This window comes from Anolis sagrei, chromosome 3, assembly GCF_037176765.1.
Source record: "Anolis sagrei isolate rAnoSag1 chromosome 3, rAnoSag1.mat, whole genome shotgun sequence".
Lineage (NCBI taxonomy): Eukaryota > Metazoa > Chordata > Lepidosauria > Squamata > Dactyloidae > Anolis > Anolis sagrei.
The window spans coordinates 43,210,362-43,236,067 of record NC_090023.1 but is presented as its reverse complement, the minus strand read 5'-3'; the positions used below and the strand labels follow the sequence as shown (position 1 = coordinate 43,236,067).

Sequence of the window (25,706 nt, the reverse complement as noted above, 5' to 3'; positions counted from 1 at the left end):
AACTTTATACACATTAAACTTCTCTAATAAATAGTAAGCAGCTCAGTGCACTGGAATCCCTTCAGTGTGCTCTCAGTAGACCTGTCCTTAAACTATCACATGATATTCTTCTAGACCAGTGGAAGGACTTTTGAACTTCAACTCCCAGAAATACCAGTCAGCTTATCAGCTTATCAATGCCCGGTGGTGCAGTGGGTTAAAGCGCTGAGCTGCTAAGCTCGTTGACCGAAAGGTCGCAGATTCGATTCCGGGGAGCAGCATGAGCTTTTGCTGTCAGCCCTAGCTTCTGCCAACCTAGCAGTTCGAAAACATGCAAATGTGAGACCTCTGGCGGGAAGTTAACGAAGCTCCATGCAGTCATGCTGGCCACATGACCTTGGAGGTGTCTACGGACGCCAGCTCTTTGGCTTAGAAATGGAGATAAGCACCACACCCCAGAGTCAGACATGACTGGACTTAATGTCAGAGGACAACCTTTACCTTTACCTATCAGCTATTAGGAACTGTGGGAGCTGAAGTCCAAAACACCTGGAGGATCGAAGGGAACCATTGTTCTAACCTAAAATTGTCTAGTAGATTTGAGCTTACGCAAGTTCCTACTGTAGTTTGTTATCTATTCTGAAATTGTTCCATCACAGTCAAATTCCTTTTTAAAAAAACCACATTTCTTAGAAAATTCCCAGGAACCATCTAAAGTTCTACTTTTATCTGTTTCATGTCTGCAGAAAGCAATGGATGACAATCAGCTCTTGTGCAGTCTGCTTCCTTCCTGTTGACCAGCATATAATATATAGTGCCTCACAGAAGTATTTACGCACACTTTTCCACATGTTGTAGTGTTACAAAACTGAAATAGATATAAGTGTATTGTTACCACTTGACTCACGCCAGAGAAACAACACCGTGAAGGTACAAAATATTTTTATTGTGGCACAGTAAACAAGAACAACTGGCACTTGGTGTTTGCCTAGGTGTTTACCCCATTCATCTCTTTACCCTGCTTAGCTCTGATACACCTGAGTACGCTCTGGCACAACTCATTACCTCCAGAAATCACATAACTAGCTAAGATGGAATAGATCTGTGTGTAATTTCAATTCCATGGGTCTCACATGAAAAATACTTGTTTCTGGAAGACCCATATTTTGTTGGAGAACATAAAAACCAAGGAACTATCATAACAAGCCCAGGAGAAAGCTTTGCAGAATTTCCAGTAGGGGTTGGGTTCTGAAAATATGTCCCATGCTATGAACATGCTACAGAGCACTATTAAATCTATTATTACAAAATGGAGAATAATATGGCTCTACTGTGATTTTACCTAGAGAAGACTGTCCATGCAAACTCAGTGACTGGGTAAGGAGAACTTTAGTCAGAAAGGTGCAATGGGTTAAACGATGTGCCAGCTGAACTGCTGACCTGAAGACCTGAAGGTTGTCAGTTTGAATCCACAAGAGGTGGTGAGATCCCGTCTGTCAGTCCCAGCTTCCCATGTGGGGACATGAGAGAAGCCTCCAACAGGATGGTAACACATCCAGATGTCCCCTGGGCAACGTCTCTGTAGATGGCCAATTCTCTCACACCAGAAACAACTTGCAGTATATTCTCAATTTGCTTCTAACACGAAAAAAAAGGAAAGCAACCAAGCTAGAGAGATCCACAAGTGAAATGGGAAAAATCACCCACTGGACAAATATCACCTGGATAATCCACAAAACTCAGTTTTATAGAAGTGCGGAGAATTGAATCCTGGTTATTACACAACAAAATGGTGAGGAGTCAAAAGAAGCTGAATACTTCTGCAAGAAACCACAAGCCTCTGGCCACCTGACAATACTGTATTGGAAAACTTTCAGTGCACAGAATGGTGGCAAGGAAATCCCCACCACCACCACCATCACCACCACCTTTTCCAGTACTACTCCCATAGAATAGAACAGGGGTCCACAAACGTTTTAAACAGAGGGCCAGGATACAGTCCCTCAAACTATAATTTGAAAAAAACATGAATGAATTCTTATGCACACTGCACATATCTTATTTGTAGTGCAAAAAAAGACTTAAAAACAATACAATAATTAAAATGAAGAACAGTTTTAACAAATATAAACTTATTAGTATTTCAATGGGAAGTGTGGGCCTGCTTTTGGCTGATGAGGTGAGGTGGATCTGTAATTGGTTAAGTGGACAAACACAGAGAGTGCTCACTAATGCTTCCTCTTCATCTTGGAAAGAAGTGACAAGTGGAGTGCCGCAGGGTTCTGTCCTGGGCCCGGTCCTGTTCAACATCTTTATTAATGACTTAGATGAAGGGCTAGAAGGCATGATCATCAAGTTTGCAGACGACACCAAATTGGGAGGGATAGCCAATAGTCCAGAGGACAGAAGCAGAATTCAAAACAATCTTGACAGATTAGAGAGATGGGCCAAAACTAACAAAATGAAGTTCAACAGTGACAAATGCAAGATACTCCACTTTGGCAGAAAAAATGAAATGCAAAGATACAGAATGGGGGACGCCTGGCTCGAGAGCAGTACGTGTGAAAAAGATCTTGGAGTCCTCGTGGACAACAAGTTAAACATGAGCCAACAATGTGATGTGGCGGCAAAAAAAGCCAATGGGATTTTGGCCTGCATCAATAGGAGCATAGTGTCTAGATACAGGGAAGTCATGCTACCCCTCTATTCTGCCTTGGTTAGACCACATCTGGAATATTGTGTCCAATTCTGGGCACCACAATTCAAGAGAGATATTGACAAGCTGGAATGTGTCCAGAGGAGGGCGACTAAAATGATCAAGGGTCTGGAGAACAAGCCCTATGAGGAGCGGCTTAGGGAACTGGGCATGTTTAGCCTGAAGAAGAGAAGGCTGAGAGGAGATATGATAGCCATGTATAAATATGTGAGAGGAAGCCACAGGGAGGAGGGAGCAAGCTTGTTTTCTGCTTCCTTGGAGACTAGGACGCGGAACAATGGCTTCAAACTACAAGAGAGGAGATTCCATCTGAACATTAGGAAGAACTTCCTGACTGTGAGAGCCGTTCAGCAGTGGAACTCTCTGCCCCGGAGTGTGGTGGAGGCTCCTTCTTTGTAAGCTTTTAAGCAGAGGCTGGATGGCCATCTGTCAGGGGTGATTTGAATGCAATATTCCTGCTTCTTGGCAGGGGGTTGGACTGGATGGCCCATGAGGTCTCTTCCAACTTTTTGATTCTATGATTCTATGATTATTGCTGTTGTTGTCTGCTTAGGTTGACCCTGAATGAGGGCCGGGTAAATGACCTTGGAGGGCCGTATTCTGGCCCCAGGCCTTAGTTTGAGGACCCCTGGAGTAGAATTTCAAATGGTCGCTGCATGGCAAACACAGTGGGTGAAGCAGTGAGAAATTAATATACATTCATCCGTCTTATCTAACCAGGTCTCCATAAGACAAGGCAGGCTGTCTTATTCATCTAAGGTTAAGTACATGATGGCTGCTGTTTTCACAGTTATGAACAAGTCAGTCAGTAGCAGTATCTTCAGCCCAAATGCCCTGACAGCAAAGCTTTCGGGCCCTCTGATTTCAGAAACAAACAGTACTTTTCTACTCCCTTTCCTTCTGATAACAGCTATCTCGTTTCACCATGACAATTGTGGCAAGTGGAACTATGGACACCTACACATAGAGCTGTGTTGTAAAGTGTTTTGTCTGTGAACAAAAGTGATTTCAAAACTTGGTCCCCAAACACTGGAAATATAAATGCATGTGCTTTACTGTAAACTGTGCAGATTAGATGCAGGTTGGGGGAAACCAAAATCAGTAGTAACTCACGATAAAGCAGCAACTCCAGAAGATGTATTTGACACTGAACTACAGAAAAAGATTTGACATTTGATTATGTATCCCCCTTAAGAAATTATAGGGTGTTTCGGGTGGGCACACAAAAGACAAGAAAGCATCCAATTGGTTTTTGACAATGACGTCGTCTGGGTGTAGTTTGTGCGGCAAATAATGTGCTAACGACATCTCCCAAGCATCCACAAAATGCACTCCAGTTCCTGAGAACATTTTCCTCATGATTGCGTCAAGCTGAACAGAATACCAGTCACTGTTGAAAAGGCTCACCTCCGGCCCAAGCTCCTGGACATTGGCAGTTTTGATGACTATCTGAGTTTTGGGGCTCCGATCCAAAAGTCGGATGACTGACCTGCGAATGTTTCTCAGTCTCCTGATATACACTTCTACTGGGAAAGTGCTAAAGTGAGACCAGATAGTTATGGCTATCACGGTATTCTTCCCACCAACAATGCGGTTGAGTTCATTGGCAATGTAGTGCAGCTCGCTGCTAAAAACCGTGAAAAACCGTATAGGAGGGCCATGGCAGCGGAACTTGAGGAGGATGTTGTGCTTTGTGTCAACAGCCATGAAAGGACCAATCTTTCTAGCGCTCCCGAGATTTAATTCCACGAGATCTGAAAAATAAAAAGCAATTTTATACTTTACATTTGGGTTTTATGTTAAGATATAATTTTTAGATAGGTTATGTTTATTTAATCTATAAATGTAAGGGTACTTTGGGATATTATGTCTACATTTCTTATTGTACTGAGGCATTGAATGTTTGCCATTTTTGTTTGTTGGAATCCACCCCTGAGTCCCCTTGGAGAGATAGGGCGGAATATAAATAAAGTTGTTTTATTATTATTATTATTATTATTATTATTATTATTATTATTGTTGTTGTTGTTATTACAGTTTCATTGATGGCAATTTGTCACCATTTGTAACTGTTAAAATTTGTAAAATACAGCCATACATCAATCCTGTGCTATTCTAATATAATATAATATAATATATTGTATATGCATATAACATTTATAATAATATAATGTACTGCAATATAATACTAATAATAATATGATATTATAATTATATATTTTACTAATAATATTACAATATAATGGTATATTACAATATAGTAATATTTAATACTGATGTTGTACTATGCTAATAATATAATATATTGTATGTATATATATCTTGTAAGCCACTCTGAGTCCCCTTCAGGGTGAGAAGGGCGGCATATAAATGCTGTAAATAAATAAATAAATTATAAAAGATCTGACAAAAAAGTTACTTCCTCCAAAGTCTTTTTATACCTGCTCAACATTCCCTTTTTCCTGTATGTCCTATGTCAAGTTTTAAGTTTTTAAGCAGCATTGATATTGAGAGAATGGTGGGCTGAGAAAGAGGCCAATCCTGCAGTTACTGTTCCTTCCCAGGTAAACAGCAGCTGCGTCAAGATCAGTCAGGATCCAGTACATTTAGGCCCTACCTGGACACATATTTACATTAAATAAGGTGAATACTGAGTTATCAGAGGCTTTATGGCTGGAATCACTGGGTTGCTGCATGTTTTTCAGGCTGTATGGCCAAATTACAGAGGCATTCTCTCCTGACATTTCGGCCAAATCTATGGCAAGCATCCTCAGAAGTTGGCAAGTAAAGTTTATATATCTGTAGAATGTCCAGGGTGAGAGAAAGAGCTCTTGTCTGCTTGAGGCAAGTGTGAATGTTGCAATTGCCCACCTTGATTGGCATTTAATGGTCTTGCAGCTTCAAAGCCTGGCTGATTTCAGCCAGGGGAGATGCTTTGTTGGGAGGTGTGAGCTGGCCCTTATTGATTCTTGTCTGGAATTCCCCTTTTTAGTGTTGTTCTTTCTTTACTGTCCTGATTTTAGTTTTTTAATACTGGTAGCCAGATTTTGTTCATTTTCATGATTTTCTGTTGAAATTGTCCACATGCTTGTGGATTACAATGACTTTTCTGTGTAGTCTGACATTGTAGTTGTTAGAGTGGTCCAGCATTTCTATGTTCTCAAATAAAATGCTGTGTCCAGATTCATCAGGTGCTCTGCTATGGCTGACTTCTCTGGTTGAATTAGCCTGCAGTGCCTTTCATGTTCCTTGATGCGTGTTTGAGTGCTGCATTTGGTGGTCCCTATGCAGACTTATCTGCAGCTGCATGGTATACAGTAAACTCCTGCAGCGGTGTCTAAAATCGGCACAGTAAATAAAGAACACTAAAAAAAAACAGGGGAATTCCAAACAAAAATCAGCCAGGGCCAGCTAACACCTCTCAACAAAGCATCTTCCCAGGCAATAACCAGCCTGGCTTTGAAGCTGCAAGGCCATTAAACATTAATCAAGGTGGCCAATTGCAACATTCACACTTACCTCAAACAGACAATAGTTCTTTCTCCCACCTTGGACATTCTACAGATATATAAACCTCACTTGCCTCGTTTCCAGACCTCACAACCTATTAGGATGCCTGCCATAGATGTGGGTGAAATGTCGGAACATGACCATACAGCCCAGAAAGCTCACAGCAACCCACTGTGAAATATTTTCTTTTAACTGAACCACATAAACAGTTTATTCCTCATTAAAGACCATTTTGGTGATCCTTTTCTAGGCCTTCCCTGTTCCTGAATTTAACATACCACCAAGATCACGACATTAAAAAAATCTGTACAGTTTTTCAGAATTCCATCCCATACTGTTACTTCCCTTGACAAACATTCTGATTAAATATATTAACTATGAAGTTAGTGTATTATACTGCAGCTCTTTTTGCCCTTCTGCACCAATGGACTCTCTCTGCAGTCAACTAAATGCACATGCATATATTTGCATATATAATATTCATTTTAAATTTTTTACTTCTTAATGTCTTTCCTTTCTTCTATCTGCCAGCACTAATTTATTTGGCAATGCAAATATTGTTTGAGAGCAGAAGCCTGCAAACTAAGAAGCAATCTTTAGGCAAATCATAGAATAAAATAGCACTGGTAGATGGGAGGAACTGGTTTGGCATTTCTGCTCAATGTATGTACAGTATCTCTTGAGAAACACAGATTTCAGCCAAATGAGAAAGATAGGAATAAAATCCCAGAAGCTCTACATCCATTGTGTGTGTATATATGTGTGTATATATTTGTATATATGTGGATTAGGCCTGTTTGATCAAGAAAAAATTTGTTTCTAAAATCGATTTGTAATTGGGGTGTTTTTTTGTTTCGTTATTTAAAATATTTACAAAACTTTCCAAAAAAAATGTTTTGTTATTTACGAAATTTCGTAAATATTTACAAAACATTTTTTAAACTCCATTTGCCTAGTTTCCAACAGACCTCTGAGGATGCCTGCCATAGATGTGGGCAAAATGTCAGGAGAGAATGCTTCTGGAACATGGTCATACATACAGCCCTGAAAACTCACACAACCGGCCTCCGCGCGCCATCCAATCGGCTCCGGCTCCTGCGCCCTCCTCCTCCTCCTCGCGCGCGCGCTCACCCTTACAACCGGCCTCCGCGCGCCATCCTCCTCCTCCTCCTCCTCCTCCTCCTCCCAGCTGTGTTGCAGGAAGTGTCAGGAGGAGGAGGAGGAGGAGGAGGGCGCAGGAGCCGGAGCCGATTGGATGGCGCGCGGAGGCCGGTTGTAAGGGTGAGCGCGCGCGCGCCATCCAATCGGCTCCGGCTCCTGCGTCCTCCTCCTCCTCCTCCTGACACTTCCTGCAACACAGCTGGGAGGAGGAGGAGGAGGGCGCAGGAGCCAGAGCCGATTGGATGGCGCGCGCTCGCTCACCCTTACAACCGGCCTCTGCGCGCCATCCTCCTCCTCCTCCTCCTCCTCCTCCTCCTCCTCCTCCTCCTCCCAGCTGTGTTGCAGGAAGTGTCAGGAGGAGGAGGAGGAGGATGGCGCGCGGAGGCCGGTTGTAAGGGTGAGCGCGCGCGCGCGCCATCCAATCGGCTCCGGCTCCTGCGCCCTCCTCCTCCTCCTCCCAGCTGTGTTGCAGGAAGTGTCAGGAGGAGGAGGAGGAGGGCGCAGGCGCCGGAGCCGATTGGATGGCGCGCGCGCGCTCACCCTTACAACCGGCCTCCGCGCGCCATCCTCCTCCTCCTCCTCCTCCTCCTCCTGACACTTCCTGCAACACAGCTGGGAGGAGGAGGAGGAGGAGGAGGATGGCGCGCGGAGGCCGGTTGTAAGGGTGAGCGCGCGCGCGCCATCCAATCGGCTCCGGCTCCTGCGCCCTCCTCCTCCTCCTCCCAGCTGTGTTGCAGGAAGTGTCAGGAGGAGGAGGAGGAGGGCGCAGGAGCCGGAGCCGATTGGATGGCGCGTGCGCGCTCACCCTTACAACCGGCCTCCGTGCGCCATCCTCCTCCTCCTCCTCCTCCTCCTCCTCCTCCCCCCAGCTGTGTTGCAGGAAGTGTCAGGAGGAGGAGGAGGAGGAGGAGGGCGCAGGAGCCGGAGCCGATTGGATGGCGCGCAGAGGCCGGTTGTAAGGGTGAGCGCGCGCCATCCAATCGGCTCCGGCTCCTGCCACGGTGCACTGCTGGGGTGCTTGGGAGCGCCGGATTGGCTCCCAAGCACCAGCAGCACTCAGCAGCCTCCATCCCATTAACGACACGAGCTGAAGCTCGTAAAATATATGGGGCTGCTGTTTCGATATTTTTAAACCCTTCCGGGTTTGAAAATGTGTTTTGAAATCGCGTCGGATATGGTAAAAATAACGATTTAATTACGAAATAACGAATTAACGAACGAAACCGCACAGGCCTAGTGGATATATGTGTTTGCATATATGTATGTGGTTTTGTACATGTGTTGCAATGTATTGTTTATTTTTTGGCTTTTTAAGTCCCTTCTGCTGTGCTTTTCAGTGTTTTTATGAGTGATGGTCACCTGTTGGCCTGATAGGTGTATTGTGCCCAAATTTGGTGTCAATTTGTCCAATGGTTTTTGAGTTATGTTAATCCCACAAACAAACATTACATTTTTATTAATATAGATTTTTATAAGCAAAAGTAAGGCAAAAAAGTAATAACCTGGAACAAATGCTGTTAGATATTCAAACCACTGCCTGATTGTAGAATCACCAAACAAGTGGATAAGTTTATCCTGCAAACATTCAGTGACCTCTGATGACTTGTTAAAATGACGAATCCATTGTGTTCTTGGCTGCCATTCATCTTGGTAAAAATAGCCAGAAGGGAATACATCAGGCTTTTGCGATCTTTCTAGACTGTCCATCTCTGAAAGAAACAACTCTGAAATTATTAATCAGAAATACAAAGGAAATAAGAGCATATTACATCAATCAGAAACTGTAATATAACCTGTAAAAACCAACTCTGATGTAATGACTCAATTCTCAGAAGGAGTGAAAAAAATGGAGAAGACTCAAAACCAGAGTCACTATGTGTATACTTACTTACTTAGGCGATCCCTCGTTGGACGAGTAAGATGGTCTTCCATCATGGGTTTCCTTGTGGGTCCGCATGTGGCTGTGGAGCCCTATTCTTGCTCTGCATCTTCTTCCGCAGTGAGGGCATTGGTTTCCAGGTGGAAGGCGGTCCCGGTCGGGGTTGGCTTGACGCGCCTTCCTCCTGGCACGTTTCTCTCTTTCACCCTCCACTCGTGCCTCCTCGAATTCTGCAGCACTGCTGGTCACAGCTGACCTCCAGCTGGAGCGCTCAAGGGCCAGGGCCTCCCAGTTCTCCGTGTCTATGCCAGAGTTTTTAAGGTTGGCTTTGAGCCCATCTTTAAATCTCTTTTCCTGTCCACCAACATTCCGGTTTCCGTTCTTGAGTTCGGAGTAGAGCAACTGCTTAGGGAGACGGTGGTCAGGCATCCGGACAACGTGGCCTGTCCAGCGGAGTTGATGTTGGAGGACCATTGCTTCAATGCTGGTGGTCTTTGCTTCCTCCAGCACGCTGACGTTTGTCCGCTTGTCTTCCCAGGAGATTTGCAGGATTTTCCGGAGGCAGCGCTGATGGAATCGTTCCAGGAGCTGCATGTGACGTCTGTAGACAGTCCACGTCTCACAGGCATATAGCAGGGTTGGGAGGACAATAGCTTTATAGACAAGCACCTTAGTATCCCTACGGATGTCCCGGTCCTCAAACACTCTCTGCTTCATTCGGGAAAATGCTGCACTTGCAGAGCTCAGGCGGTGTTGTATTTCGGCGTCGATGTTGACTTTGGTGGAGAGGTGGCTGCCAAGGTAGCGGAAATGGTCGACATTTTCTAATGTTACACCATTAAGCTGTATCTCTGGCATTGGAGAGGGGACGGCTGGTGACTGCTGGAACAGCACTTTGGTTTTCTCGATGTTCAGTGACAGGCCAAGCTTTGTGTATGCTTCTGCAAAGGTGTTGAGAGTGGCTCGTAGATCTTCTTCTGTATGCGCACAGACGACAGTGTCATCAGCATACTGGAGTTCTATAACAGATGTTGTTGTGACCTTGGTTTTGGCTTTCAGTCTGCTGAGGTTAAATAGTTTGCCGTCTGTCCGATAGATGATTTCCACTCCGGTGGGAAGCTTCCCATCAACAAGGTGTAGTATCATGGCGATGAAGATGGAGAATAAAGTTGGGGCAATAACACATCCCTGTTTGACACCCGATTCCACCTTAAATGGGTCACTTTGGGAGCCATTGCTGTCCAAGACTGTTGCCATCATGTCATCGTGGAGGAGCCGCAGGATGTTCACAAATTTGCTTGGGCACCCGATTTTTTGGAGGATGGTCCAGAGAGCGCTGCGATTCACTGTGTCGAATGCCTTTGCAAGGTCGATGAATGCCATGTACAGAGGTTGGTTTTGTTCCCTGCATTTTTCTTGGAGCTGTCGTGCAGTGAAGATCATGTCCACAGTTCCTCTGGAGGGGCGGAAGCCGTTCTGGGATTCTGGGAGGGTGTCTTCTGAGAGGGGCAGAAGGCGGTTTGCAAGGATTCTTGCGAGGATTTTTCCAGCAGAGGTTAGAAGGGAGATACCTCGATAGTTCCCGCAGTCTGTTCTTTCCCCTTTTTTGAAGAGGGTGATGATGGTGGCATCCTTGAAGTCTGCTGGGATTTTCTCGGTCACCCACACTTTTTCTATGAGCTGGTGGAGTTGGTGTGTCAGCGCAGGTCCTCCCTCTTTAAAGATTTCAGCAGGGATCCCATCCAGTCCGCTGGCTTTGTTGTTCTTTTGTTGGCTGATGGCATTGCTGACTTCTTCCAAACTAGGCAGTGCTGCAAGCTCATCCCTGGTTTGTTGTTGTGGGATTTGTGAGAGGACCTCTTCGGCCACATTGGAGCTGCGGTTTAGGAGGCTTTGGTAGTGTTCTTTCCAACGTAGTGCAATTGACTTTTGGTCCTTCAGGAGTTTGGTTCCGTCTGATGAGCGTAGAGGCTGTATGCCATGGTTTCTTGGCCCATAGATGACCTTTGTGGCTTTGAAAAATCCTTGAGCATTATGGGTATCTGCCAGGTGTTGGATTTCTTCAGCCTTCTTTGTCCACCAGATGTTCTTGAGTTCTCTTGTCCTTCTTTGGACCTCAGCTTTTGCACTGGCGTAGATCTTTTTCTTAGCAGCACAGTTGATGTCTCTCTGCCATGTTTGGAAGGCTTTCCTTTTCTTGTCAATTAGCTGTTGGATCTCGATGTCATTTTCATCAAACCAGTCTTGATGTTTCTTGGCTTGGTATCCAATAGTTTCTTCGCAGGCTTGGATGATGGAGGTCTTCAGTTTGTTCCAATGTTCCTCAACATTTTCGGGGTGTACTGTGGGTAGATGGTCCTTGAGTGCTGTTTGGAGATGGGCTCGTCTGGAGGGCTCCTGAAGGGCTTGGGTGTTCATTTTGCGCCTTGCCTTCCTTCCTTGGAGTCTGCGCTTGGGGGCGATCTTGATAGCCATTGTGGATCGGATTAGCCTGTGGTCGGTCCAGCAGTCGTCAGCACCTGTCATGGCTCTTGTGAGGAGTACGTCACGGCGGTCTCTGGCACGTGTGATTACATAGTCTAAGAGGTGCCAATGCTTTGACCGGGGGTGCTTCCATGATGTCTTGAACTTGTTTTTCTGGCGGAAGAGCGTGTTGGTGATGGCAAGGTTGTGCTCCGCACATTTGGTGAGAAGCAGGATGCCATTCGAGTTGCTGTTTCCAACCCCGTCTTTTCCTATGGTGCCTGGCCACAGGTCGAAGTCTCGCCCGACTCTTGCATTGAAGTCCCCCAGGAGAATGATTTTGTCCTCCTTAGGTATCCCCGATAGGACAGTGTCCAGCTGATAGTAGAATTTCTCCTTGATGTCTTCATCAGCGTCTAGTGTTGGTGCATAGGCACTTATGATGGTTGCCCGTTGGTTTTTGGCAAGATCAATTCGGAGGGTGGAGAGTCGTTCGTTGATGCCAGTGGGTGCTTCGGACAGATGTTTCATCAGATCATTTCTGATGGCGAAGCCAACTCCGTGCATTCTTTGGTCTTTTTCGGGCAGTCCCTTCCAGAAGAAGGTGTAGCCTCCTTTTTCTTCCTTCAGCTGTCCCTCTCCTGCTCTCCGGGTCTCCTGAAGGGCTGCTATGTCGATGTTGAAGCGTCCCAGCTCCCTTGCGATGATGGCAGTTCTGCGTTCGGGGCGTTCACTGTCACTGTTGTCCATCAGAGTCCGTACGTTCCACGTACCGAAGTTCATTTTTCTTTTTTGGCCGCAGGATGGTGACCCCACTGGACGCGGCAGTCCAGTCAGGGATAAGTGAGGCAGACTATGTTTAGGGCACCTTTTCTAGCCCCCTCCCCGTGTGGGGTGAGCAGAGTGGGTCCTAAAAAGGGCTGCTCAGTCGCGGATACAGCTGCCGAACTACTCAACTGCCTCGGACCTTGAGGTAGAACGACTGAGTCCGTACCCACCGCCCATGTGTCAGTCTGTGACTAGGGGCTTCCAGATTTCACAGTCCTGCCCCCGTCGCCACTCGCTGATCGCCATGGGGCTTTGGTTGGTTGTTTTTATTTTCTTTGGAAGACGCCTGTGCGTGGGTTTTTTTAATGTGTGGAGGTCAGTGCACAACTGAACAACACACAGTCTTCACAGAGTGAGGTTCCACTGGTGATGTAGTTTAACACAATGACCATGGCTTCTCAGTCTGTTGCAGCCTTCTTCCGCCTTCGCAGCCGTTGTAGCATGTGCCATGTTATCCTCCGCCTGCTCCGCCGTTGAGGTCTTTGGGTCTTCGGACTGTGCTTGGTCTGGGACCTCCCCCGCGGCCACTCCTGGGAGTGCACGACTCCAGTTGTTGTGCCCACAGGTTCATCGGAACACGCAAGCCCCCTCACCACGACAAGGTGACAGTCCATCGAGGGGGACTATGTGTATAAGGTGCATATAAAACACAAATGAATTTAGTCTTGAGACTTGGGTCCCAATTCTACAGTATTCCATTATGTATGTTCAAATATTCGAAAATCTGGGGGAATAAAACTCCTTGCAGAGTGCACTGCTCAACAAAGAATAGTTGATCCACCCCACCAGAAGACTGTTGGTGAATTTCTCACCTTAAAAGTTGAGCTTGTTTTTGATAATTTGAACCCAACCGCCTGACGAATAGTCTTGTGAGTCGAAACCGATAGCAGGTTGGAGTCAATTCATGTGACTACTGGAGTCTACTCACATGTAATAAAGAAAGGACATTTTCTCAAACGAAGACTTTGCTTTATACTTCAAGAGAAGAACCAATTGTTTCTACTTATGTGTATATGGCAGTTTTTGATATGTGTATTTGTAATATATACATTGGGTTAATTTAGTTATTCTCATATCACCACTATCAGTGGATTTTGGTCTCCACAGTTTCAGGGGAACCCATTTTTCTTTTTGGAAAAATCCAAAATCCCAAGCACTCCTGGTCCCAAAGAATATTCAATAATGGATACTCAAAACAGTATATATAAAACAGTATATATATATATTTACAGATAAATTTACAATAAGGAAGTATGATTTTGGGTAGTCATATTTTATATAAATGTAGCTCTTTTTTGTGCCTTTCAACCCCAGTTCCAAACCAGAAAACAACAAGAATAGGTATGGGTTACAATAATTTCACAAATCTGAAATTACCCATCCCTGCAGAAAAAGAAAATCCTTTACCTGCATGTCCCGAGGGCCTCACAACCACAGTATCAGGTCCACGAGAGGCTATTGGCACTTTGATATTTACACCACTGTATTTCAAAAAGAAAAAAGAAATGCACACAAGTGTTAAAACAACATTCAATTTGTTAACGTAGTTTTGTATCCGGTCACATGTGTGTATATTTAAGGTATAGGGGCTTGCCAGGTCAAACACTAAGAGCCCATGATACTAACAACTCTAATACTGTTAAAGGTATTAAGTCCTCTTTTGATTGTAGACCTATAGTAAATTACAGACCTATATTAAAATAAAAACTAGAGTACAGACCTTCTGCACTAGTACACAACACATATGCAAGGTTAAACCCTTGTGCTGCCATCCTTCATATGGGACATGGAATCCCAAGTGGTGAGCAGACATAAGTCAAAACAAAATGTAACCGTTCCTTAAATAAACCTCTAATGGCACCAGATCCCATCTAGCCTCAGAAGTAGGAGCTCCCAATGGTGTAATGGGTTAAACCCTTGTGCTGGCAGGACTGCTGACCGAAAGATGGCGGTTCAAATCCAGGGAGCGGGATGAGCTCCTGTCTGTCAGCTCCAGCATCTGTTACAGGGATATGAGAGAAGCCTCCCACAGAATGGTAAAACATCCAGGCATTCCGAGGGCAACGCCCTTGCAGACGGCTAATTTTTTCACACCAGAAGCGACTTGCAGTTTCTCAAGTCGCTCCTAACATGAAAAAAAAAATCCTTGGAAGTTAAGCATTGTCAGCCCTGGTTAGTACTTGGATGAGAGGCAGCCAAGGAATACCTAGTGCTGTCAGCTATATTTCGAAGGAAGAAACTGCCAAAAGGCCTCCCAGTATTCCTTGCCTAAGGAAACTCTATGAAATTCATAGGGTCGCCACAAATTAACAGGTGGCTCAAAGGTATGCACACCCGCATGGAACTAAATCATTTTTACCAAATGAACTTCTTACTACTGTTATGCAACCCCAAAAATAACAGAATGTGCACGATACTAGCAACTAATCCAAGTTAATTGATCTCTGACAACTGCAAGCTAGCATTTTTGATTGAAGTGTCCTCATGTATGCCTTTCAAACAAATTAAAAGCATCACAATTAAGCGGCAGAGATTAATACATTCACTTCTGATTGCCTGGTACTAGGATTGAGAGATTAACCAGTTGACTGGGTTTTATCTGGAACCTATTGCTCATCTGCATCATTAACTGGCATGGATTCCAAGCTTTCATTTTTTAAAAGCAAGTCTCTAATCCTTATGAGAGCTGAACTTTGGAGCAAAATGTGTAGCTCTATTCCCATCAAACAATGATGCTGTGATTTAAGAGTATTGCATGTGTCTGCCCAGCAGCATCTCTCCAAGTAGTCCCAAAAGAAAACAGTGTGTTACACAAGCACAAAATCCAGGGATACCAGAGAAAGAAAGGACAGATGAGGATGTGGAATCTTTTTAAAAGATGCTCTGACTTTGGGAAGCTAGAAGTGTGAAAGGACTTTATTCGAGGTCAGCATGGAAGCAAATCATGCTTGATGGCAACAGTTCTATTTACAGCTAGAGTACAGTATGGTTTGGTTCCAGCTTGCCCAACACTTGCTGGAAACTAATGCTGGCATGAGTAAATGAGTCTGTTTGAGCTCATGTTTGATTTTTTCAAAAAAGAAACAAACACTTTTTCAATGTAATTGGCAAGGATCAAGATCTACTGAGTTCAATGAGACATCCTTGATGCAAGATTATTATAACAATACAGATAAAACAGCATAAATAAAAATAAACTGTAAACCAAAAACATAACAAATGAACAAAAACTACACTTGAAAGAGAAGCATACTACAAATGCCTGAAATCAGGAATAACATGCTGTTTATGCTGTCAGTTTGCAAATCAAAGGTGTTCAATATTGGCATACACTTGACACAAACATGTAAGTGGCACTTAGAAGATCATTTAGGAGGATCTCTGATTGTACAAGAACATGATAAAATCAAATCAAACTTGACTGAAATTGTCTGTTTATATTTTAAATAATCTCTTAATTATTGCATCAGTTTCTCTATCAATGGTAGTGACCAACTCTCACATCATAATTTTATTTAATAATTTTAATTTAAATATTTTAATTGTATATTGCCTTTAAGGCACTGAGTTATTGTCTATATTGTAAGCCGCCTTGAGTCCCCTTCAGGATCGAGAAAGGCTGGATATAAATATAGTAATGATTGATTGATTGAATGAATGAATAAGTATCATGGATCAATAGGCATTGAATTGGTTGGCTTCTAATAATCTGTTTGCCATTTCATTTTGCTCTAATGGGAAGAAAGAATTTTTTAAATGTATTTATCCTAGAGAATTGTTCAGGGTAAACAATTTTAGCATCAAATAAAGTTCACTATTCAGAATTAGGCTAAATCATGGCAGCAATACACATGTTGCTTTACAAGGTTTTTCTTTCTGATTATCCTCACAAAACATCCTTTTAGGTGGGGTTGGCTGAGAAATTGAGACCACCCAAAAGTCCCAAGTAAGCTTCATGATCAAAAAATCTGAACAGATTTTTTTCTGTTCCATTTCCAATTCTCTCTTCATTATTTTACACCAGGGTGGTTTTTTCATATTTGGACTTATTATATAAAAATTAAAAAATCAAAACACTGTAGTAGAATTTACCAAACTCTCTACGTGAGGCTGCCTTTGAAGATAGTTCTGAAGCTTCAACTGGTTCAGAGATCAGCAGCCAGATTGAGACTGATGGATCCGGATGGATTCCTGAGGAATCTTAGGGTTCTTCCTGCCTTGGAACCTGGCGATTCTATCGACGCCTTGGTAACTCTCTATAATGGGGAGATGGCCAGGGCGTTAGATACGATCGCACCTGAACGCCCCATCTCGCTGCGCCGTGACAGGCCATCTCCTTGGTTTACCGAGGAGTTGGCGGTGATGAAGCATATGAGAAGGGGGCTAGAGCGCAAATGGAGGAAATCTCGAGATGTGTCTGATCGAGCACGGGCTAGAGCCTCTCTTAAGGCGTACTCCGCGGCTATACGGGTGGCCAGGAAATCATTCACGACCGCCCGTATAGCGTCTGCAGCAAATAAATCATCGGAGCTGTTTCGGGTCGTGGGAGAGCTCCTCCACCCACCAGTGGTGGAGGAGGTCCCTGACGACCCTGCAGCTCGGTGTCGCGATTTCGCACACCATTTTGCAGACAAAGTCGCCCAGATACGTCTCGAGCTCGACTCCAATTCCATCGCAGTGCCAGAAGAGGTGACGGAGGTACCTGCTTATCCAATTTTGTGGGATTCTTTTAGGCTTGTTCTTCCTGAAACCGTGGAGGAGATTCTTGGGGCTGTGAGAGCGACCACCTCATCTCTTGACCCTTGCCCATCTTGGCTCATTAAATCAGCCAGAGGGGGGTTGTTGGACTGGTTTGTACCGATTGTTAATGCATCGTTGGAGCAAGGAATTTTTCCATCTAATTTGAAGCAGGCTGTGGTTCGCCCACTTATTAAAAAAGCTTCCCTTGACTTCACGGTGCTGAACAATTACAGGCCAATCTCCAACCTTCCCTTTTTGGGTAAGGTGCTGGAGAGGGTGGTCGCCTCTCAGCTCCAGGGTTTCTTAGATGACATCAATTACCTAGATCAGTCACAGTCCGGTTTCAGGCCTGGTCACGGCACCGAGACAGCCTTGGTCGCCTTGGTGGATGACCTCCGCAGAGAGCTGGACAGGGGGAGTGTGACTCTGCTGGTTCTCCTGGACATCTCAGCGGCTTTCGATACCATCGACCATGGTATCCTTCTGGGTCGTCTCTCTGGGATGGGCCTTGGGGGCACGGTTCTGTCGTGGCTCCAGTCCTTCCTGGAGGGACGAACTCAGATGGTGAAGCTGGGTGACGCCTGCTCGGACCCCTGGCCTTTGACCTGTGGGGTCCCGCAAGGCTCTATTCTGTCTCCCATGCTCTTCAACATCTACATGAAACCGCTGGGAGAGGTCATCCGGGGTTTTGGAGTTGGGTGCCATCTCTACGCAGATGACACACAACTCTACTACTCCTTTCCACCTAACTCCAAGGAGGCTTCTCAGGTGCTAGACAAGTGCCTGGCCGCTGTGTCGATCTGGATGAGGAAGAACAAGCTGAAGATCAATCCCGATAAGACAGAGGTCCTCTTGGTCGATCGTAAGCCGGATCGGGGTATAGGGTGGTTACCTGTGTTGGACGGGGTTACACTCCCCCTGAAACCTCAGGTCCGCAGTTTGGGTGTCCTCCTGGACTCTTCGCTTACACTTGAGGCTCAGGTGTCGGCGGTAGCCGGGAGGGCTTTTGCGCAACTGAGACTCGTGCGCCAACTGCGACCATACCTCGTGAAGGCTGATCTGGCCGGGGTGGTCCATGCCTTGGTCACCTCTAGAATGGACTACTGCAATGCGCTCTACGTGGGGCTACCCTTGAAGACGGCTCGGAAACTGCAGCTGGTCCAACGTGCAGCAGCCAGAATGCTAACTGGAGCTCATTATCAAGAGAGGTCTACCCCTCTGTTCAAGGAGCTCCACTGGCTGCCTTTCATCTTCCGAGCCCAATTCAAGGTGCAGGTGCTTACCTATAAAGCCCTAAACGGTTTGGGACCACCCTACCTGCGTGACCGTATCTCCATCTACGAACCTACACGCTCGCTTCGATCATCTGGGGAGGCCCTGCTCGTGATCCCGCCTGCGTCGCAAGCACGTTTGGTGGGGACGCGGGACAGGGCCTTCTCCGTGGCGGCCCCCCGACTCTGGAACGCCCTCCCAAAAGATCTCCGACAGGCCCCTACACTAACAGCTTTCAGAAGGAACCTGAAAACTTGGCTGTTCCGCTGTGCCTTCCCGGATTAGGAACCCCCCATCCCAAGTCCTAATAGCACTTTAGCACAGTTAATATTGCTGCACACCGTACTTTAATCCCGACGCCCCTCCTACCATTTCAGCACTTTTAACCTTGTACCTCTCACCGGCCGAACCAGTTTTTATATTGTCCCGATGTATAGTTCTGTTGTATTGCTAATTTTGATTTGATTTGTTTTTGTTTTTAATTTGCTTTGTTTGTTTCTATTGTATTGTGTTGTGGCTTCGGCCTGTGTAAGCCGCATCGAGTCCTTCGGGAGATGCTCGCGGGGTACAAATAAAGTTAATAATAATAATAATAATAATTACTAACTGGAGCCCCACACAGGGTTAGATCTACTCCCAGTTTTGATAACTCCACTGGCTGCTGGTCTGCTTCTGGGCCAAATACAAAGTGCTGGTCATCACCTTTAAAGCTCTAAATGGCTCAGATCCAGGCTGCTTGACCAATTACATCTCCTCTTACAAACCAGCTTGAGCACTGTGCTCAGCAGAGGAGGCCCTGCTCTTCTTCCCACCCCCATCTCAAGTACAGCTGGTGGGAAGGAGAGGGCCTTTTCCGTGGTCGCCCCCCACCTCTGGAACTCCCTCCCTAAAGAAATAAACCTGCCCCCATATCTCCTCTCCTTCAAAAAACAACTGAAGACTTACTTTTGCTCACTAACATATGGAGAGGAGGAGGATTAGACAATGGGAGGCCACTACTGGTCCTCTAGTTGAGAACTATTATTGTATCCAGGCTATGCTAGTCCATGTTAGCCCAGATACCATCATTGGCCACACAACTGACCCACATAACTTTGTGAACTTTAGTTGGCTTTTGTAAATCAATGTGGATGTTTTATGTTCAGATTTTATGTCATTATATAATTTTGTTTGATTACATTTTGTTTAATTTTGTGATGTTAGGTTCTGATGTTGTTTTTTGGGATTATTATATTGGTGCTTGTTTGTTCTATGGTGGCATTGAATGTTTGCCTTTGTATGTTGGAATCTGCCCTGAGTCCCCCTGGGGAGATAGGGTGGAATATATATAACGTTTTTATTATTTAGGGTCTGGAGAACAAGCCCTATGAGAGGCGGCTTAAAGAGCTGGGCATGTTCAGCCTGCAGAAGAGAAGACTGAGAGTAGACATGATAGCCATGTATAAATATGTGAAGGGAAGTCATAGGGAGGAGAGAGCAAGCTTGTTTTCTGCTGCCCTGGAGATAAGGACACGGAGCAATAGCTTCAAACTATAGGAAAGGAGATTCCACCTGAACATTAGGAAGAACTTTCTGACTGTGGGAGCTGTTCAGCAGTGGAACTCTCTGCCCTGGAGTGTGGTGGAGGCTCCTTCTTTGGAGGCTTTTAAACAGAGGCTGGATGGCCATCCTTGGGGATGCTTTGAACGCGATTGTCCTGCTTCTTGGCAGGAGGTTGGACTGGATGGCCCACGAAGTCTCTTCCAACTCTATGATTCTATGATTTATTATGAATTGAACAATTTGCAGTACTTTATGCAAAACAGCTACCCAGATACGTAGAACTAGAATATGGCAATTCTACTTGGTACCCATTTCCATGAAGAATTTCAGCATTCAAAAAGACTTCAGTGCAGGAACGTTTACCAACAATACAAGCAATTTAAATTGAGTTATTGATCTCTAGCTCCAAATCATTTGTAGCAACTTTAGTTCTGAAAGGCAAAGCTATCAGAGAGGAGCTGCTGTCCTTGCCTTCCTCTGAAGCTAAATATGACTTGCCCAAGGTCACCCACTGGGTTTCCATGGCTGAGCAAGGCTTGAACTCTAATCTTCCAGTGTCCTAGTCCTACACTAAAACCACTACGCTATACTGGGTCTCTGAAATGGAACAGGGTTTCATTTTGGTAAACCAAAATAAACAAAAAAAAAAAACCAGTCGCGTCTCAGAGAATACATACCTTTGGAAAAGTCGGCTCTCCTCTGAGGTCAAAAGGCCCTTTTGATATCCCCCCTTGTAATGGTTGATTCTGGTGGCACAGGAGAGTTTTCGTGGCTTGTAGCAAAACCATGGCTCCCCGGTGTAGGGATCTGTAAAGTTGCAGACCGGCATATCTCCAGGCAAACACACATTGCACGCAGTAGCTTCTGAAATCTTTCCTGATTTGAACAGGCTTTTAAAATAGGTCCTGTCTGGCTTTTCTTCTCGTAAACGTTGCAAGACTTGGATCCCTTCACTTGGGTGGACCAAAGACACAGATACCATGACTTCTCCTGCCCAGAGTAAAGTGAAAAAAAGCCTGTAGGTCCCATTTTGGTAATCTAAGATTCTTCCAATGGCCCCAGCTTTCAGAGGAGCAGAATGGATTCTTGTTTGAAGGTAGTCTCCACCATACTGTTTTGGCAGCCCTTCATAATCCCGCATGTGAACCAGTACCTCCAGCTGATCTCCAACTTTGAACTGCTTATGGGGGTTCAGTATTACAAAGCTGCTAAGGGAAGGGTCTGTACTCCTCACAAAGGGGATTTTGTCTGCATGAGGTTTGGGCCATTGTAAAGATGCAAATAAGGCCTCTTCTTCCTCTCGTTCTCTTATGGACAAAACTTGCTGTTCATAGCCGCAATACAACTTTCTGGGTATTTTAGTCCACTGTGATGAAGGTTGCTGGTAATCATCTTCCACCAACCACTTTACATCTGTTGTATTCTTTAAAAAAAAAGGAAGTTCTTTGAAAAAAAGCATATAAAAACCGCATCTTCATCTCTTAACACTGACATAACACAGCTACACAAGGAACTTCCAATAGAAACAACATACAAATACACTCTTAAAAAGCAAATCAATAGATCAAATTCTGTTAGAGCTATTTGTGTGATTAATGGGAGATTTAAATTGTGTGTTAAAAGCTGGCAATGTGTTTTGGGATTGGTAGGATGTTACAAAATTTGTTCCGTATTTTGCCATCTTAGCTGCTCCCTTTTGCTGGGGCAGAAGAAGCTGAGAGCAGGCATCCTTAACCAGGTATACCCTGGGGGCACCCAAACAACCAAGTGGCAGTCAGCTTAACCAATGTTTGCCACAAGCCAAAAGGTGTGGGAGGACAATCCAAGTCTACACATTGTACAAACAAGACAACAGGAAGGGGCTACGGACTCTTTGGAATTCCTCTGCTTTCAAGGGATGTCAAGGAAGGGAGAACTGGTGACCTCATAGTTCATTATAAATGTGGACAGGAGGGACATGTGCGCTGGTATCGGTCATTTATGGACTGTGAGCTGGAAAATACATGGGTAGTGTCTCAGGTGAGGTTTTGTCCCCAAGTGGAAGAGTAGTGCCAGCAGAAGTGGATGGGTCAAACTAACAACCTTGGTGGATTCAGGATTCTGGCCCTTCCTTGTGGGAAATTCTGTGGTAAATGCATTCATGGGGGTATAAAGCCATATACCCCCATATACACCTTTGCTATGATAAAGGCAACAAGGCAGAAAAAATGACAAGGTGAGAGTTGTACCCAGGTTGTCAGAAGAGGCCATGTTGAGGAGAGATTGGCCACTTTTAACTAGACTACTGACCCCAGCATGCTTGAAGATGGGGAAGGCTCCTTTAGGGATAATTTTCTCAACCCAATTAGTAGCTTAGCAACAAGATGATTCCTCTTTGACTTACACATTGAGTCACTCTCAGGGGACTGCAGACTCCATAAATTCCCAATTTGAGATAGTGGGAAATCTCTATAGACTGGCCAAGAAGTAAGACATAGGGGAGTAAAGGAGGCAGCTAGTAGTTCTCCATGCCCTGCACTTAGAGATCATGAGGCTGGTCATGATATCCCTATTGCGGGATATTTGGCTAGGGGCCTTAAACAGAATACTCCAGAAGTTCTTTTGGCCAGGGATATCATAAAATCAAAGAATTAGAAGAGACCTCATGGGCCATCCAGTCCAACCCCCTACCAAGAAGCAGGAAAATCACATTCAAAGCACCCCTGACAGATGGCCACCCAGCCTCTGTTTGCCTCCAAAGAAGAAGCCTCCACCACAGTCCAGATAGGGGGGTTCCACTGCTGAACGGCTCTCACAGTTAGGAAGTTCTTCCTAATGTTCAAGTGGAATCTCTTTTCCTGTAGTTTGAAGCCATTGTTCTATGTCCTAGTCTCCAGAGCAGCAGAAAACAAGCCTACTCTCTCCTCCGTATGACTTCCCCTCACATATTTATACATAGCCATCATGTCTCCTCTCAGGCTTCTCTTCTGCAGGCTAAACATGCCCAGCTCTTTAGTTCGCTCTTCATGGGACTTGTTTTCCAGACCCTTAATCATTTTAGTTGCCCTTCTCTGGACACATTCCAGCTTGCCAACATCTCCCTTCAATTCCGGTGCCCAGAATTGGACACAGTAGTCCAGGTGTGGTCTGACCAAGGAAGAATAGAGGGGTAGCACTACTTCCCTGGATCTAGACACTATACACCCTATTGATCCAGGCCAAAATCTCATTGCCTTTTTAAAGCTGCTGCATCACATTGTTGGTTCATGTTCAACTTGTTGTCCATGAGGACTCTCAAGATCTTTTCCACACTTACTTCTGTTGAACCCGGCGTCCCCCATTCTGTATCTTTACATTTCATTTTTTCCTTCCTTAGTGGAATATCTTGCATTTGTCCCAAACTTAATTTTGTTAGTTTTGGCCCATCTCTCTAATCTGTTAAGATTGTTTTGAATTCTGCTCCTGTCTTCTGGAGTATTAGCTATCCCTCCCAATTTTGTCTGCAAACGTGATGATCGTGTCTTCTAATCCTTCATCTAAGTTATTAATAAAGATGTTGAACAGAACCAAGCCCAGGATGGAACCCTGTCACACTCCACTCGTAATTTCTTTCCAGAATGAAGAGGAAGCATTTGTGAGCAGCCTTTGAGTTCGATCGATAAAGAGGTTCAATGCTATTGTGTGTCATGCCTGGAGTACCAGAAAAACACAAGTCCTACCCTGGGTCCCTGCCCCATTAGTACCCATGACAGTGGTCGCAGTTTCTTCTGAGAGAATTGCTTTGGACTTAGGCATATCCCATATTGGTACTGATAGATTATGCTACTAAATACCCTGAAGCAGTTCCCTTAAGACAGTGATTCTCAAACTGGGGTCCCCAGATGCTTTTGACCTACAACTCCCAGAAATCCCAGTGAGTTTATTGGCTGTTTGGATTTTTTGGAGTTGAAGGCCAAAAATGTCTGTGGACCCCAGGTTGAGAACCACTGCCTTAAGATCTACTATATCTCAGGCCATCACTAAAGAGTTGTTACCCATTTTTTTCAAGGGTTAGCTTCCTGAAGGAGATCTTAATGGATCAGGAAGTCAGCCAATGAGGCATATTTGGGAACCTCTGAAGATCAAACCTATAAAGACCTCTGTATATTATTGTCAGGTTAATGGATTGGTAGAAAGATTTAATCACACCCTCAAACATGCTTAAGAAATTAGTAGGCACCACACCTAGGGAATGACACAAATTATTACCTTCCTTATTGTTTGCCATCTGCAAGGTATCCCAAGCTTCATCTGGGCTTTCCCCCTTTGAGTTGCTCTTTGGGAAGCAACCAAAATGAATTTTAGATCTGGTTAAGGAGGCTTGGGAACAGGAAATCCTTTCACTCGTTTAGTATTGTAGCATCTTCTGGAGATGAGGGAGCACCTTAAGATAGTCTCCAGATAGCAAAAGAGCCTTTGGAAAAGGCTCAGACAACTCAGAAGTCCTATTATGATCAGAGGTTAAGGCTGCATGTGTTTCTTCTAGGAAAGATGGTTCTACTCTTACTATCCTCATCAGAGGCAAAATTGTTTGCCCAATGGCAAGGGCCCATTGAAGTGATTATGAGATCAAGCCCAAATGACAGAGGCAGGAGACTCACATCATCCATATTAATCTGTTAAAGGAGTGGAAGGGGCAAAAGGTCCTAGAGGCAGTCATAGAGGAAGAGGTGCTGTAGAAGATGTAGCACAGAATACTCCCAATGGCTCTAGGAGACAACTTACTTCAGAACAGGTCATACAGGTAAGAAAACTGAAAAGGACATGCCCTGATGTTTTTTAATTTAACATCACATATCAACCACACCAGAGAACATAGTAGGGAGTCCAGTATGAGTATGGTCCAAAAATTAAAGGATGCCATCAATATGGACGTAGAGATCATATTAAAAATGGGGGTCATTGAGAAGTTTCATAGTCCTTAGAGAAGCCAGTTAGTATTGATGTCCAATCAGATGGTAATGTATTTTATTGTTTGTTGTTTATATTTTTACTTCTGTTTTATATAAGCATTGAATGTTTGCCTTTATTATGTTGGAAGCCACACTGAGTCCCCTTGGGGAGATAGGGTGGACTACAAATAAATAAATAATAAACTTTATTAATATCCCGCCACCAACTCCCCAAGGGGACTCAGGGTGGCTAACATGAGGCCAAGCCCAAAGATACAATACAGCAAAATAAAGTACAAAACAACAAAAAAATTACATCACAATAAAATACATAAAGTAACAAGAATCATAGAATCAAGATAAAATAAACAGTACAAAATAATATAATGAAAAGTTGAACACAATGGGCGGGCCAAATGACAAGATAAAATGATAAAAAAATGTCACCTCCTTAGATTTAACAAGATATGGGCAGGTTCCTTTAATGAAACAGTCGTGGGAAAAGGTAGCTTTTGTCACTCCTGTAACACTTTACGAGCAGTTTACCAATTTACCTTTGGTTACATGGAGCAGCAGCTACTTTCCAGCGTTTGATGGATATTGTGTTACAACCAGTACAGGATTGTGCTGTTGCATATATCGAGAACATTATTATTTTCAACTCTTCATGGAAGCCCACCTAGTTAATTTGCAGAGAGCTCTTGAG

At 44.5% G+C, this 25,706-nt stretch overlaps 1 protein-coding gene across 2 annotated transcripts in view; it reads right to left on the bottom strand.

Annotated features, from left to right (window-relative positions):
- Positions 1–3,810: 3,810 nt before the first annotated feature.
- NXPE3 (neurexophilin and PC-esterase domain family member 3) overlaps positions 3,811–25,706 on the bottom strand; it is a 34,730-nt gene continuing 12,834 nt past the window's right edge. Inside the window, exons 3-6 of one of the 2 annotated variants that reach the window (XM_067466637.1) lie at positions 20,768–21,513; positions 13,944–14,017; positions 8,869–9,090; positions 3,811–4,449 (exon numbers count right to left, since the gene is read on the bottom strand). In XM_067466637.1, the coding sequence (XP_067322738.1) occupies positions 3,848–4,449; positions 8,869–9,090; positions 13,944–14,017; positions 20,768–21,513 (1,644 nt within the window). In that variant the 3' untranslated portion in view covers positions 3,811–3,847. The remainder of the gene's footprint in view (positions 4,450–8,868; positions 9,091–13,943; positions 14,018–20,767; positions 21,514–25,706) is intronic. The other variant, XM_060770689.2, reaches the window with a different exon arrangement.